This window comes from Podarcis filfolensis (assembly GCF_964270895.1).
Source record: "Podarcis filfolensis genome assembly, chromosome: 10".
Classification (NCBI taxonomy): domain Eukaryota; kingdom Metazoa; phylum Chordata; class Lepidosauria; order Squamata; family Lacertidae; genus Podarcis; species Podarcis filfolensis.
The window spans coordinates 43,821,652-43,836,725 of record NC_139612.1 but is presented as its reverse complement, the minus strand read 5'-3'; the positions used below and the strand labels follow the sequence as shown (position 1 = coordinate 43,836,725).

The 15,074-nt window shown below is 39.6% G+C and overlaps 1 protein-coding gene across 4 annotated transcripts in view; it reads right to left on the bottom strand.

Moving 5' to 3' along the window:
- The window catches only part of LOC310743491 (putative RNA-binding protein Luc7-like 2), a 32,929-nt gene that overhangs the window by 16,202 nt on the left and 1,653 nt on the right, over positions 1–15,074 (bottom strand). Inside the window, exons 1-3 of one of the 4 annotated variants that reach the window (XM_083573822.1) lie at positions 8,175–8,574; positions 2,508–2,578; positions 1,034–1,128 (exon numbers count right to left, since the gene is read on the bottom strand). In XM_083573822.1, the coding sequence (XP_083429948.1) occupies positions 1,034–1,128; positions 2,508–2,565 (153 nt within the window). In that variant the 5' untranslated portion in view covers positions 2,566–2,578; positions 8,175–8,574. Of the gene's footprint in view, positions 1–1,033; positions 1,129–1,682; positions 1,704–2,507; positions 2,579–8,174; positions 8,693–14,613; positions 14,762–15,074 lie in introns of those variants that run through there. The other 3 variants (XM_083573824.1, XM_083573821.1, XM_083573823.1) reach the window with 3 other exon arrangements.

Here is a 15,074-nt window from a genome sequence, read left to right as displayed (position 1 = left end):
GAACTGAGAAATTTGGAATTAGGTTTGCATTGGTCTTAATTTAGTTCAGGGATGGCCAAGGGGTAGTCTGCAGACTGGATCTTTTAAGACAAGATGCATTTTAATGTGAATGCTCTTGCTATGCCTGACCAATCATGCTTCATAACTGAAATCCTTATTGTTAGATGCTACCAACGTTGTTACAGGACCCAACAATCCGCAAAGCATGTTCCTAGATTGCTGTCTGGAAAACAACGCAGGCTCCGAGAATACAAAGTCAGACACCTCCAATTTAGGCACTCATGCAACATTTTTTCATTCAGAGTAAGGAAAGATCAAATGAGTATAAGCACCAATGCCTAAGAGGGTTCATAATTAAAAGCTGCTTTGATTCATTCAACATCATGATCCTACTTCCAACTGATAAAATTAGACATAAGCATGATTACAAAGTGCATTCATTTCTTGTTGACAGGGAAAATATATTTGGAAATCTGGACAGAAACTGGAAAGAGATGGTAAAACTCATATTTTACAAATACAGTGGAAAGGTGACTTAACATGGCAAAGTAGCAACACGAATAATTCAGTACAGCAAGATAAGAAAGCAGAGATTCTGTAGGAAAGCAAATAAATTGGGTCTAGCATATCAATTACTATTCCAGAGGAGGCGGCAGATCAAAATATTTTACCATCATGAGAACAGTTCTGCTGGGGTTGGGGTGGGGAAGTGATGTTATTTTGCTCTGCCTCCAGTTTTATAACATATTTTGATTGAAAATTCAACACTGTATTAGTTTCTGCTGCAATCATTTCAAAAGACATAATCATCAATAGGGATTTCATTTCTACAATATCTTAATTAATCATTCTCATAATTTATGTAAATGTGTGTGTAGATCAGTAACAAGAAATGCCATACACTGGTCTGACACCTCTACATATTTTCAGACAAACTGGGACCTGAAATTGCTAAAACCTGTATGGTTAATACATTTTCCTTTGCTGCAAAAATAGCATTAAGTATCTCCAAAGTATAAAATAAAATACGCACTGTTCCAGAGAGGACATCATGAGGGCAGCAGTTGAGAAGATGACTTTTGCACACTCTGTCATCACTGAATTTGATTCGCTGGCGGGTAGTATCCCCTGTAACACATTAAACAGACATTTCTGATTAGACACATAATGTTCTAAAACCAGTGTAGTTTCACTTTTGTTCTTCATTTCACACACACAAAAAATTAGAATCTGAAGAACTGATACTATTTTAACCTTGGTAATTACATGTGGTAATTATTTTATGTACCACACAATACTCAAATAATGCAAGAAAGCTAAAAACAGGACTATATGGAATGAGAACTGCCTCAAAAATACAAGTACATATGCAACAGATTTTTATTCCTGCTCATGTGGACAGCACTTGTCATTAGTATGAACAGCCTTACAAGCATTTACAATACATTTATTGAGTGTCTACTGGTTGCCAGCAGCCATTTCTTCAAGACATCATTCACAGCAACCTACTTTGGCAGGTTCAAACATACTGAAGAGTTTTTATAAACCTAGAACACTGGAAAAAATAAAATTCTCCCTAGCAGCATTATTTTAAAACAGCTAAAACCCCATAAGCTGAACACACTGCATCTACATTAATGACAAACAGAGTTCTATAAACACAAACACGTCAGCCTGCTTACCACACACTGAAGTCCAATTGCAACTCTAATCAATCACATCTGTGAACAAGGTTGGAAATATTAGGTCTAAATGGAAAACTCAACACCTGGCTACTGATTTATTTTCCTTCAAGAAAAGGGACAGTGGAATAGTTACTATTTCAGATTTGAATAAGAGGTCCCCGCAAAAGGTGTTTCCAGTTTAAAGATGCAGCAGCAGTTATACAACTCAAGTTATTCAAGTGTTTGTTTGTTTTTAGTTTACCCCTTAAATTATAATTATGTATAATGAAAACCTACTGGTGAATTACTGAAGCAGAGGAGAGCTGCTAGGAAAATGGTACGTTTGCAACTTCATCCCAACCTCATTCACCTCAGAGGATAGAGAAGCTTGCTATTATAAATGTAATCACTATCCTATTTCAATCAACTTGAAATAGGCAACTTTAAGTGCATCTATGCAGTGGTTCTACACTCAAAATTCTAGACTTAATAATTCCAGTATGTTTTTCCAGTTTTAGCTATCTGCCCTATGCAGAACTCAAATGCAGCATTTTCATATGGGTTCTATTCCACTTAAACATTTGTTTCAGAAATCAAGAGGATAATTAGATTAGTAATTCACAAACTAGAATGGCTTCAAAGTAGTTCAACAATAGGTTTTCAGAAGCTAAGTCTATAAATTTAACCATTTTATACTAATGAAAATTTAGAGCTGTCTTTAAGTCATGCCTGCTACTGCAGAAGATTTGAGGAACTGATATGTTTTACCCTCTTTCTCTTTTTAAAGACACAAGTCGTTGTTCCACATTAATTAACACATCTGAAAAGTTAGCAATAACTCACGGCTCGGCGAATGCGGGGCCTTTCTGACACTCCCTTGCAGAATGAAGTAGGCAGGCATAGATACATTGAACCTTTATAAATAAAACAAGGGGCCAGATTGTTCAGTTTGTATATAATAAACTCTGCCAGCATTTTATTACAGCATCTAGAAATACATGTTGAATGTAAAGAATGGTGGGAAACCTGAATAATTTTGTGCCTGGTAGCAATGTGTCAGCCTGTTATTCAGGGAGTTTAGTGAAAATTAGCCTCCTATAAACTATGAATGGAAAAATATTTTAACTCCTAAGTGTCTATGTTTTGTTTATTCCCTCCTCTTTCCTCCAGACTGCCCAGAAAGCAAATAATATGATGTTGGCTCAAAAACACTGATTCTGATGCCTAGAATTAGAAATATTTTTTCCAGACTTGCTTGTAAATATAACTACTTCCATAAGAAAGTCTAGTTTTTCCCATTACTGTAACTTATATCAAAATGCAAATCATTACATATGAGTAAACTCTTTAATGACAGACTTGCCAAATTTAAACAAACTAATAACAGAATGTTGCTCAGCTATTTAAAATACAATTTTACATAAAATCTGATTGCTGTACTCCAGCACCCCTAGTAATTTTGGAGTGAAAAGGAATAATCTTCTACTAATCTACTGCTATACGTTACAACGTTCTCATGAAGAGGTTTATTCTTGCAATTGTAGCAATGAATGTATGTGATCACAAAACCCTGAGTTCATCTTTAGAAACAGCAGCTTCCTTTTTCCCCAAGGTCTCTGGCCCAAACCATATTTCCATATACTACTTGGTAGAGATGGAAGCAATTAATTATATGACATCTCATTTTGGAAAATCCTGTGAGGATAACTGTTACATATACAAATTACACCTTTCGTGGATATTAAAACTCAGCTCCCTCTAAAAATTAAATTATTCATAATCCACCAGATCTTAACTCAGTGGGGGCCATCATATACCAAAAGCAAAAACCAGATTTCATTTTCACTACAACTCTAAGTATAACCAATGTAAGTATTAAATCAGGTTAGGCCATAGTAAATATATCTAAGTTACACAGTCATTTTAAATATGCCTTGTGTATTTTCTTCTCCAGATTACATTTTAAACTATTCAGTATTATTATGGATATTCAACATCTGAACAAGTATGACCTTGAGAGGATATCCACAATTATTTTTTAATCATCTCAACTTTTTGATAATTACTATTTTCAGACTGACCAATAACTTTTCCTCCTCCATTCCTAGAAATACAGTACTAATATTAGTGGAATCCCTTCCATTTAAGGGATCCTATATAGTTCAGAGATGCTAATCAGTTACAACTTGATAAAACAATGCAATAAACAGACAGTTAAGAGTTCATGAACAAGCTTAATCGGTACAGCTGTACCTTGTTTTGCGACCGGGATCCATTCCGGAGCCCCAGCCACTAACAAAAAAGGACGCAGGGCAAAGCGCCGCGTCTGCGCATGCGCACGGAACGGTTTACGCTTCTGCACATGCACGAGCGGCAAACCCAGAAGTAACCCATTCCGGTACTTCCGGGTTTGCAACGGACATTCGCCGGAATGGACACTAGACAAGGCGGACGTTCGCGGAGGTATTACTGTGCTGCATTGTAACTATTGGGATTCTGTAGATACAGTATTATAAGCGTCTTCATAGAAGGAGACAATTACACAGGTTAACTTTAAAATGTAGCTTAACAAAGCAACTTCAAAATGCTATGCAGCAAATATGCAGAATGGCAATTAAGCAGTTCACCAAGAGTTTTACCCTGATGGCCACCATTCAAAATTTCATTCTGCATTTAATGTGCCAATTTTTCCTTCATGGATGAACCTTCTGTAAATGTACAATGAAGAAAGGGTATACATTAGTAGACAAAATCTGCAGTGAAAAGGTCAGGAGGCCAAAGCTCAGAATGAGCTCAGGCTTGCAAGAAAGGTTAATAATAATAATAATGATTCTTTGGTTGTGTTTGAAACAAGAGAAAGAATAAGCAAGTAGTAGGTTCTCTGCATGGAGAAGACAAAGAAAAGGCAGAACTGTTCAACATCTACTTTGCCTGTCTTCACCCAAGAGGAAAGCAGTGCCCAACCTGGTGATACCAGAATTAATGATGTAAGGAGGAAACTGCTGCCCAAGATAGGAAAAAAGTGGTAAGGGAACACCTAGATACTTTAAAATGAATTCAAATCTCCAGGGCCTGGCAAACTGCACCCAAGGGTACTAAAGGAGCTTGTGGGTGTAATCACAGAGCCTCTATCTATAATCTTTGTGAACTTTTTGAAAGAAGGTGAGGTCCCTGAACACTGGAGGCGGGCAAATGTTGTACCCATCTTAAAAAGGAGAAAAAAGACCCAGGTAACTAATGATCAGTGAGTTTGACAACAACACCAGGAAAGGTTCTGGAACAGACAATTAAACAGTCAGGCTGTGACCACTTAGAAAAGGATGCTATGATTACTAAGGCTCAGCATGGGTTTCTCAAAAATAATTCATGCCAGACAAGTCCCATTTTTTCTCTTGATGGCGTTACAAGCTTGGTGGATCAGGAGAACGCTGTGGACATAGTGTTATCTTGATTTCAGTAAGGCTTTTTGCCAAAGCACCCCATGATATTCTTGCAGAGAAGCTGGTAAAATGTGGGCTGGATGAAGTTACTGTTAGGTGGATTTGTAATGGGTTGACGGAACCAAAAGAGTGCTCATGAAGAGTACCTCATCATGCTGGGAAAAAGTGGCAAGTGGGGTGCTGCAGGGTTCTATCCTGGGCCCATTGTTGTATGTCTTTATAAATGACTTGAATTAATTAATTGAGAGGAGGCTCATAAAATTTGCAGATGACATCAAATTGGGAGGGGTAGCTAATGCCGCCTAAGACAGAATCGGGATTCAAAAAGACCCTAACAGGTTGGAGAACTGGGTCAAAACAAACAAAAGAATTTTAATAAGGACAAATGTAAGGTTCTACACTTAGGTAGGAAGAACCAGCAGCACCAATATAATATAATATAGGGGACAACTGGCTTGCCAGTAACACTTGTGAAAAGGATCTAGGGGCTAACTTGAGTCAACCATGTGATGCAACAACAAAAACCTAATGCTATTCTAGGCTACATCAACAGAAATCTAGTGTCCCAATCAAAGGAAGTCACAGTATTGCTCTGTTCTGCCTTAATCAGACCACATATGGAGTACTGTGTCCAGTTCTGGGCACCACAATTTAAGGACATTGACAAGCTGCAACGTGTGTAGAGGAGGGTGACCAAGATGATAAAGGATCTGGAAACCAAGCATTATGAGGAACTGCTGAAGGAGTTGGGTATGTTTAGCCTGGTAAAGAGTCGACAGAGGAGATTTAATAGTCATCTTCAAATATCTAAAGGGCTGTCACATGGAAGAGGAAGCAAGCTTGTTTTCTCCTGCCCTGGAGGCTAGGACCCAAGGCAATCGATTCAAGTTAAAAGAAAGAAGATTCTGACTAAGCACTGTGAAGAACTTTTTGATGGTAAGAGCTCTTCAACAGCATCCATTGCCCTTAAAAAGTTTCTGCATAAAAAACACAGCCAGCATGTGTGTAAGTTGACCAAGAACAAATCCCCTGCTCTGAAAGAAACAAAAAGTAAAACACATAGGTTTTAAGTGAGAAAGTTCTCTCACCTGATCAAGCAGCAGTGTAACAACATAATTTATTTTAGTCTAAAAGAAACCACCTCTGAACTTTTGTGTAGAGCATAAATATTCATTTCCACACTTAGCATCCCAACTCCAAGTCCACAGTTTAGTGACATTGTTATTGTCTGTGTACAATGGGATGACCTGCCTTCTGCCATACATGAAGCAACAATCAATTGCTTCAGGCGACTTGTTAAAACATATGTCTTTGCCCAGACATTTCCTGGCCCATGATCTCAGACCCTGTATTTTATTTGTGTGAATTTCCTGAATTCTTGTTTTTATATTTTTAATATTTTGTTAGTACTGTTTTATTGGATTTCTGTTGTATTATCGTTCTTAAGTTGTACAACGCTTACAGCTCAGCTTTCCATTAAATAAACAAAACAAAAAAATTGAAAAAGCATAGGAAAAGCAACCAAGCTATAAAAATATGAATTTGAAAAATTAATAAAGCTCTCAGCCTTGCTTCTTGCCCAAGACTTGCTTGGTGTGCCAACTCTGAAACTGGTAGGGATGCTCTTACAAACTAACTTCTCACAAAAGCCTTCCCACCATGCCCATATATGGTGGGGTGTACTGTAATGTGATGCTATTCCAATGATACTGAAGTGGATAGGGGCTCATATGGACATACATACTTTAAAAGGCTGCCAGGAGAAGCTCATCATCATTTCCCCAAGGACAAAACACATTATAGCTGATTTAGATGAAACGGTAAGAAAGGCTCATAGAATCCTAGATTGAGCAAACTGCCTATGCAAGTTGTTGAATCACTTTATTTAAGTAGCTTTAAAAGACTGAATATGTATCAATATCTACTTTTAATATAGCAATACATTTCACTGCTCAATATTTTCCCTTCCTCAATAACCTATTGTGTGCCTGGAATAATAACTTTTTCAGTAAGGACTAATATTAGCTCACTAGTGGATGAATGCTTTGAATTCTATTCAAATCTATGAACAGGCCACTAGAATATTTGCTTACTCCTGCTGCTGCTTTTACTAGGAGATATGTGGTCAAAACAGCCCCTTTTCAAAGAATGTACTTCTAAGGTGTTTTATTTCAGGTACCATTGATTTTCAAAGTGAAATTAAAAGGAAAAAGCTAGAAACAAATGAACTCCCCAGGAGAGCCAGTGTGGTGTTGTGGATAGAGTTGGACTAGGACCTGAGAGACCAGGGTTCAAATCCTGACTCAGCCACAATGCTCACTTGGTTACCTTGAGCCAGCCACTGTTTCAAAGACTAACCTACCTCACAGGGCTGTTGTATGAATGGAAAGGGTGGTGGGAACCATGTATGGTACCTCAAGCTCCTTGGAAGGAAAGGTGGGATATAAATACAATATATAATAAAATACATAAATGCAGAATTTTTAACAGATCCAGACAATGCCTAAAATTTATATTTAAAAAATGCCTCTCTGCAATGTTAGTTATACAGGATTGACTTGAAATGCTGGTTTGGGTCAGATCTCCAGTAGGCAAAACATATATGACAGTTACAGTGACCGAAATGACCTGATGCTCCCCCTACCCCGGTCAGAATAAGGTGAACTGCTGTTTCACTGATGAGCCAAAATGAAGAGTGGAACGGGGAATTTAATAATTAACTAGTGCAGCCCATATCCTTTTGAGTACTTCACTGTCAACGTTGCCCCTGCGTGCGTTGCAGACCAAAGAGGCGCCCTTCTTCGCAGTAGGATGCGTCCCTCTCCCGCTCCCTGCACATCCGCATCGGCATACACACGTCCCTCTTACAAATCGTAGTGGCGGCACCCGAGCGGGGGCCTCTCACCCTGCTTTAAGCCCCGCCCATGAAGGGGAGGAGAAAGGATCCGCGGCGGAGGACCTGCCAATCATCGCAGTAGGCCTTTCCTGCTCCTTCTGCTCTCTTTCCCCGCGACCGAGGGGGACGCGCCCCCGCCCTCTCCGAGCCTGACCGGCAGGCAATCATTCTTACCGTCCCGGGAGGTGCCCATAAGCTGGTCCAGCATCGCGCGCATTTGGGCCTGTGCCGACATCCTGAAAGCGCGCGGGACCCGGCAGGGCCGGCCGAGTCCGAATAAGCCCCGCCCACAGCGGCCTAGAAGATGTCGAAGCCGACGCCGCGGTCGCTTCGCCCAGGGGCGAGCTCAAGCGCACCGCCCCTCTCTCACACGCTCTTCTCCGAGGCCGGCGCAGCCGAAGCGTCGCCTCTTCTTACGGGAAAGGGAAGCGGGTAACCGCCTCGTGCTCGTCGGTATCTGAGGGCCGCCAGTCCCCCCCGCGCGCTCACTCCTCTCTCGCTTGCCTCGCTAGGCGCGCGCGCGCAGCCTGGCAGTAACGGACATCCTTGCGCGCGCGCGCGCTCCCGCCTTCCTCGACTATTTGTATCGCTCTGATTGGCTAAACCAGGCGCTCGTCGAGCCTGCGACGTCAGGCGTTCTCGCTCCTGCCGTCTTGCCTTCGGGTCGCCGTTTGAGCTGATTGGAGGCGACACCCGTAGGCTCTTTCTGTGACGTTTTGTCCTTTGAATCAGACGAGCGTCAGCGGCCTAGCAGATGTTCTTAAAGAGAAAACGACTCCTTTGGCCACAGCGTTGGAGGAAGCTCACCTTCCTCTCCACCTCTTGAAACTTCAAAAGGTCCTTTTCGTAGCCAAACGACTGGCCACAGTTTAGAGGTGATAATAGCTGCATCGTTTTTTAATAGGGTGGCTAGAGGGTGTACATCACTTGACATAAGCCAAGAAGTCCCAGTTTTAAATTCCCACTAACCCTGCGCCTCTTACTGTCTTTGAGCATATCCTTCACAGGGCTGTGGTCTGAAACTGTAGGCCACTCTAAGCTTCTTGAAAGATAGATGGAATAAAAATAAATAAGTTTAGATTCGTCACCAGTTGCATATTACATGGTACTAGTTGTGCAGTTCAATATATGGATGCATCTAGTATATAGATCGTAGGGACGCGGGTGGCGCTGTGGGTAAAACCTCAGCGCCTAGGACTTGCCGATCGTCAGGTTGGCGGTTCGAATCCCCGCGGCGGGGTGCGCTCCCGTTGCTCGGTCCCAGCGCCTGCCAACCTAGCAGTTCGAAAGCACCCCCGGGTGCAAGTAGATAAATAGGGACCGCTTACTAGCGGGAAGGTAAACGGCGTTTCCGTGTGCTGCGCTGGCTTGCCAGATGCAGCTTGTCACGCTGGCCACGTGACCTGGAAGTGTCTGCGGACAGCGCTGGCCCCCGGCCTCTTAAGTGAGATGGGCGCACAACCCTAGAGTCGGACACGACTGGCCCGTACGGGCAGGGGTACCTTTACCTTAGTATATAGCTCCTATTTTCAATTTATGGATATATTCAAGTGAACCATCCATTCTTACTTTGATGGATGAATTTCACTTTGCTGCAGCCTGAGGATGGGCAAGGTGCTTGGCAGAGCGTAGCCAACTGCCTTGCACATTATGCACTTTGACTATTAGTAGTGCTGAAAGAAGCAATTGTGAGACCTCTAAAGACTTCTTCTTTTGACATACCCCCCCTCCTGAAAACAATGCATGGTCTTTGAGTGATTGCCATACAAATCCATTCACCCTTCTGGATCTACAGTGGTACCTTGGTTCCCGAACGGCTTAGTTGCCGAACAAATCAGCTCTGAAACGCTGCAAACCCTGAAGTGTTCCAGTTTGCTAACGTTTTTCGGAAGCCAAACATCCGAAGCTGCTTCCATGGCTTCCAGTTGAGTGCAGGAAGCTCCTAAAGCCAATCGGAAGCAGTGCCTTGATTTTCAAACGGTTTTGGGAGTCGAACAGACTCCTGGAATGGATTACGTTCAAGAACCACTGTATTTCAATTAAGCTTCAATACAAAAACTCGTTTCGTTGCCCAGATGGATGGGCTATACCAGGAGAGGGAAATGCATTGTGGCCTACCCTGTTCAGCATCTCTAGAAAGCTTTTGATATCATTGACAGTATCTTCTGAATAGGTTGTATGGGTTGCTCTTTATTTCGGTCCTGGAGGCTTTGCTAAATATGATCAGAAGGGACCGTTTGATTAAAGGTATACAGGTCGGAGCCAAACAGTACAAATTGAAAGTTTTTGCAGATGATTTAGTACTGACGTTACAGGAGCCAGAATCTAGTACTAAAAGAGTATTGGAATTGATTCAAGAATTTGGTCATGTAGCAGGATTTAAGCTGAACAAGTTAAAAACTAAGGTTCTTGAGAAAAACTTAACATCGATTGAGAAAGAGAGGTTTAAGAAGGAGACAGGTTTAACATTGGTTAAGAAAGTGAAATACCTGGGGGTTAATATGACCGCTAAGAACTTAAATTTATTTAAAGACAATTATGAGAAATGTTGGTCAGAAGTGAAAAAGGATCTAGAAATATGGTCAAATTTGAAGCTGTCCTTGTTAGGTCGAATTGCTGTTATAAAGATGAATGTATTGCCAAGAATGTTATTTCTGTTTCAATCATTGCAAATTTTGGACAAAATGGACTGTTTCAAGAAGTGGCAGAGAGATATTTCTAGATTTGTCTGGCAGGGCAAGAAGCCCAGAATAAAATTTAAAATATTAACTGATGTAAAGGAAAGAGGTGGATTTGCCCTGCCAGACCTTAAACTCTACTACGAATCAGCAGCATTCTGCTGGTTGAAAGAATGGCTGCTTCTTGAGAACACAGACATTTTGGATTTAGAAGGTTTTAATAACGTTTTTGGGTGGCATGCATATTTGTGGTATGACAAGGTTAAAGCACATAAAGCATTTAAAAACCATATTGTCAGGAAAGCATTGTTTAATGTCTGGATAAGATATAAGGACCTACTTGAAAATAAAACCCCAAGGTGGTTGTCACCGATGGAAGCAAAGGCCCAGAAAAAGCTCAATATGGAGGCCAAATGGCCGAAATATTGGGAAATTCTGGAACAAGAAGGAGATAAATTGAAATTGCAGAGTTTTGAGAAATTAAAAGATAAAGTGCGAGATTGGCTTCATTATTATCAAATAAGGGAGGCTTACAATTTGGACAAAAAATTGGCTTCCAGGTGGAAAAATCAAAATTGGAAACAGAATTGCTAGACCCCAAAACTAAGATACTTTCAAGAATGTATAACTTGCTGCTGAAATGGAACACCCAGGATGTAACGGTTAAATCTGCTATGATGAAATGGGCACAAGATGTTGGACATAACATTATGTTTGCTGACTGGGAACAGTTGTGGACCACAGGTATGAAATTTACGGCATGTAATGCCTTAAGAGAGAATATTATGAAAATGATATACAGGTGGTACATGACACCAGTCAAGCTTGCAAAAATCTACCATTTGCCCGATAATAAATGTTGGAAATGTAAAGATAATGAAGGTACATTCTTTCACCTTTGGTGGACGTGCCCAAGGATTAAGGCTTTCTGGGAGATGATATATAATGAAATGAAAAAGGTATTTAAATATACCTTCTTGAAGAAACCAGAGGCCTTTCTCCTGGGCATGGTCGGCCAATTGGTGTTAAAGAAGGATAGAACTTTTTTTATGTACGCCACAACAGCAGCAAGAATACTTATTGCAAGGTATTGGAAGACACAAGATTTACCCACTCTGGAAGAATGGCAGATGAAAGTGATGGACTATATGGAATTGGCGTAAATGACTGGCAGAATCCGAGACCAGGGAGAAGAGTCGGTGGAAGAAGACTGGAAGAAATTTAAGGACTATTTACAGAAACACTGCAAAATTAATGAATGTTAAAACGATGTTGGAATGAAACGAAGCGGTTTTAGTAACAATGTTAAAAAGGAGTATGTAAAAATGATTTATTAAATAGATGAAATTATAAGGTTACAATATGTCAAGATAAAGAACTAAGATAAAAACAAAGAGGGAAAGGATTTGCTGAATTAACCATTTGAAATGGAATACAAAAAAGGGAGGTGTGAGGAGGTCAGAGAAACAAGTGAATGAAAAATAAGACATTGAAAGATGAAGACACAAGATTTACCCACCCTGGAAGAGTGGCAGATGAAGGTGATGGACTATATGGAATTAGCGGAAATGACTGGCAGAATCCGAGACCTGGGAGAAGAGTTGGTGGAAGAAGATTGGAAGAAATTTAAAGACTATCTTCAGAAACACTGTAAAATTAATGAATGTTAAAAATGATGTTGGATTGAAAATAAGAGGCACTAGCAACAAAGTTAGAATATGCAAAAATGAGTTGATAATGGATGAAAATATAGAGCTATAATATGTTAAGATATAGAGTTAAGATAAATGAAAGAGGGTAAGGATTTGCTGATTTGATTATTTAAATGGGAATACAAAAAGGGGAGGTGTGAGGAAGTCAAGGAAACAAGCTAATGAGTTTAAAGGTACAAAAAATGGGTTTGTTTTTAACTCTTTTGTATCTATTCGTTTTTTTGTACTTTGTATGTTTATCTTTCTTTTTTCTTTTTTGTGTATTTTTGTATGTTTTTTTTCTTCTGTATTTTGTAAATCTATGTTTTTGTAAAATTTCAATAAATATTTTATAAAAAAAAGAAAGATGGATTTATTTATTTTTTACTGTTTTTTCTATTTTTTTTACTCTGTATTTTTTATTGTTTGTATTCTTTCTTTATTATCTTATTATTTTTGTAAACTCTTTCTTGAAATTTGAATAAAATATCATTTTTAAAAAAAATGAATAGGTTGTATGGGTTGGGACTGTTATTTTAGTGGTTTCAGTCCTGATTGAGACAGCCAATTCCAGAAGGTGGTCCTGGAAGACTACTCATGGACATTATTGTATTTCTAGTTTAGGGTCCATCTAATTTCCTATACATTTATGTTTATTTATTTAATATATTTATACCTACATTTTAGGATACTTTCAGAGAGCAACTTACAAAAATGTGAAATGAAAAATAATAATGTAATAAATGGGGGGGAATGCAACATCAAACAACACAGCATTGCTGGAAAAGTCTTTTTAAAAATCATTTCTTAACATGTACAATCAAATCAGTTCAGCTGGAGATTCCAGTTGCAATCACATAAGTTCTCTTTTTTGTTACATTAAGGTTAAATAATGGGAGTGCTGAATCAGTGTTTGCAAACTGTAATGGATGTGTAAGGCCAATAAACCAAAGATCAATCCAGACAAGTCAGATGTACTGTTAGAAGGTAGCTTTTCTGATCATGGAAGGAGCAGGCCAGTTACAGAATGGTACTGAACAGTGTTGTTTGTACGATTAGCTTCATAGCTAGAGGTTCTGCTAAATCCAGAATACTGGATGCTTAAATGATCCTCATGGTATGCAGTACCTTCCAATAGTGTCTCCTGGACAGAGATCAGTAGCTCATGAATAACCATCTAAGCAATCTTCAGAGTGTGGCAGTGCTTTGTGTGTAGCTGCCTTTGAAGACTTCCTAGACATGTTCAATTACTACAAAATGTTTCTACCAGATTATTAAGTGGAGCAACTATATGCTTCAAACATCACCTGTTTTTAAATAGCTAGCCTGGCTGCTGGTTCATTTCCAGGTACAATTCAAAGTGCTGGTGATTACCTATAAAGATATATGCAGCTAGGGAACCTGATACCTGAAAAACAGTATTCTACCACACAAGACTGCTTGAACCTTGCAGCTATTTTCAGTACCTCTTTGCTGTGCCCCTCCATCTTCAAAGGATTGGCAGGTGGTGACAGGAAAAAGGATCCAGTTGGGCATGGTAGTTTATCTATAAAATGTCCTCTCTAGGGAAGCCTGCCTGGCACTAACGGCCATCTTTTTAGCGGATACAATTTACCGTACTTACACAGACTTTCTAAAAGTAAGCAATAGTAAGTTTGTAGTTCTTATAACTGATGCTTTATCATATCATTGATGTTAGTTTTTAACTGCTGATTTTGAATTGGCTAGTTGCAAGGTGGTTGACATTTAAGCTATTTAAATTATCAGTTTCCAAGGTAGCTTTGACTGCACATTTACAGTGCATGTTTACTTTGAAGTAAGTTCTGTGTTCACTGGGGCTTACTCTCAGGTAAGTGTGGAAAGGATTGCACTCCAAATTAGTATTTCTTAACGGATCAAAGAAAATCCTGGTTGGGAAAACAGCTGAGTCTTCATCATACACACTATGCAGTCTGTATTGTTAACACTTTGTTATGGCAGTGCAGGCAGGCTGAAAGGGAAGATGGAATAAGCAACCAAATATATGTATCAGAAGAGTTGACTGTACTTTAACACATTTAAGGGCACTGCAAATTTCTGGTTAAGAGTCCTATATTTCATACAAGCATTTTTATTTGAACAAATGTGTCTCTTCAAAAATAAAACTCAATATAGCATTCTCAGGAAGTAAGAACAAATCTTGTTATATTCACGGCTCCCATCCTTTCCCTCCAGGCTGTTGTGGCAGTTTAAGGCCTACAAGACCAGCTGCTTCCTCTGTTGAGCGCTCTCCTTTGCCATGATATTCCTTATGCAATGCTAAGTGTTCTCGGACACTACGCAGAAGACAAAGATAGGTGGCAGCCTGGAAATGTAGGTCATGCTGGGCCCTGCATAATTTTTCACTGGTTACCTGCAGACAGAGAGGTAGGTGAACATAAGAACCTCATAAATATATATCTATGCATTCTTATTAGAATCCCATCAAGCTGTGAAATTTGCTAGATCTAGATACATTTTAATTCGATCAGATTATTATGGCCAAGCTAAACAAGAATATCAGTTTAGACTAGAATGCCAGCTGTGACTCTACCCAGAAAGAGATGGCCTAACACATCTCTAGTAACCTCCAGATGTCACTGCATTTAACAGTAATCTATATGGAGTTGCTTTTGAAAAAAGTTCAGAAATTACAGTTAATACACTTAGTCATAGACAATTGTTGG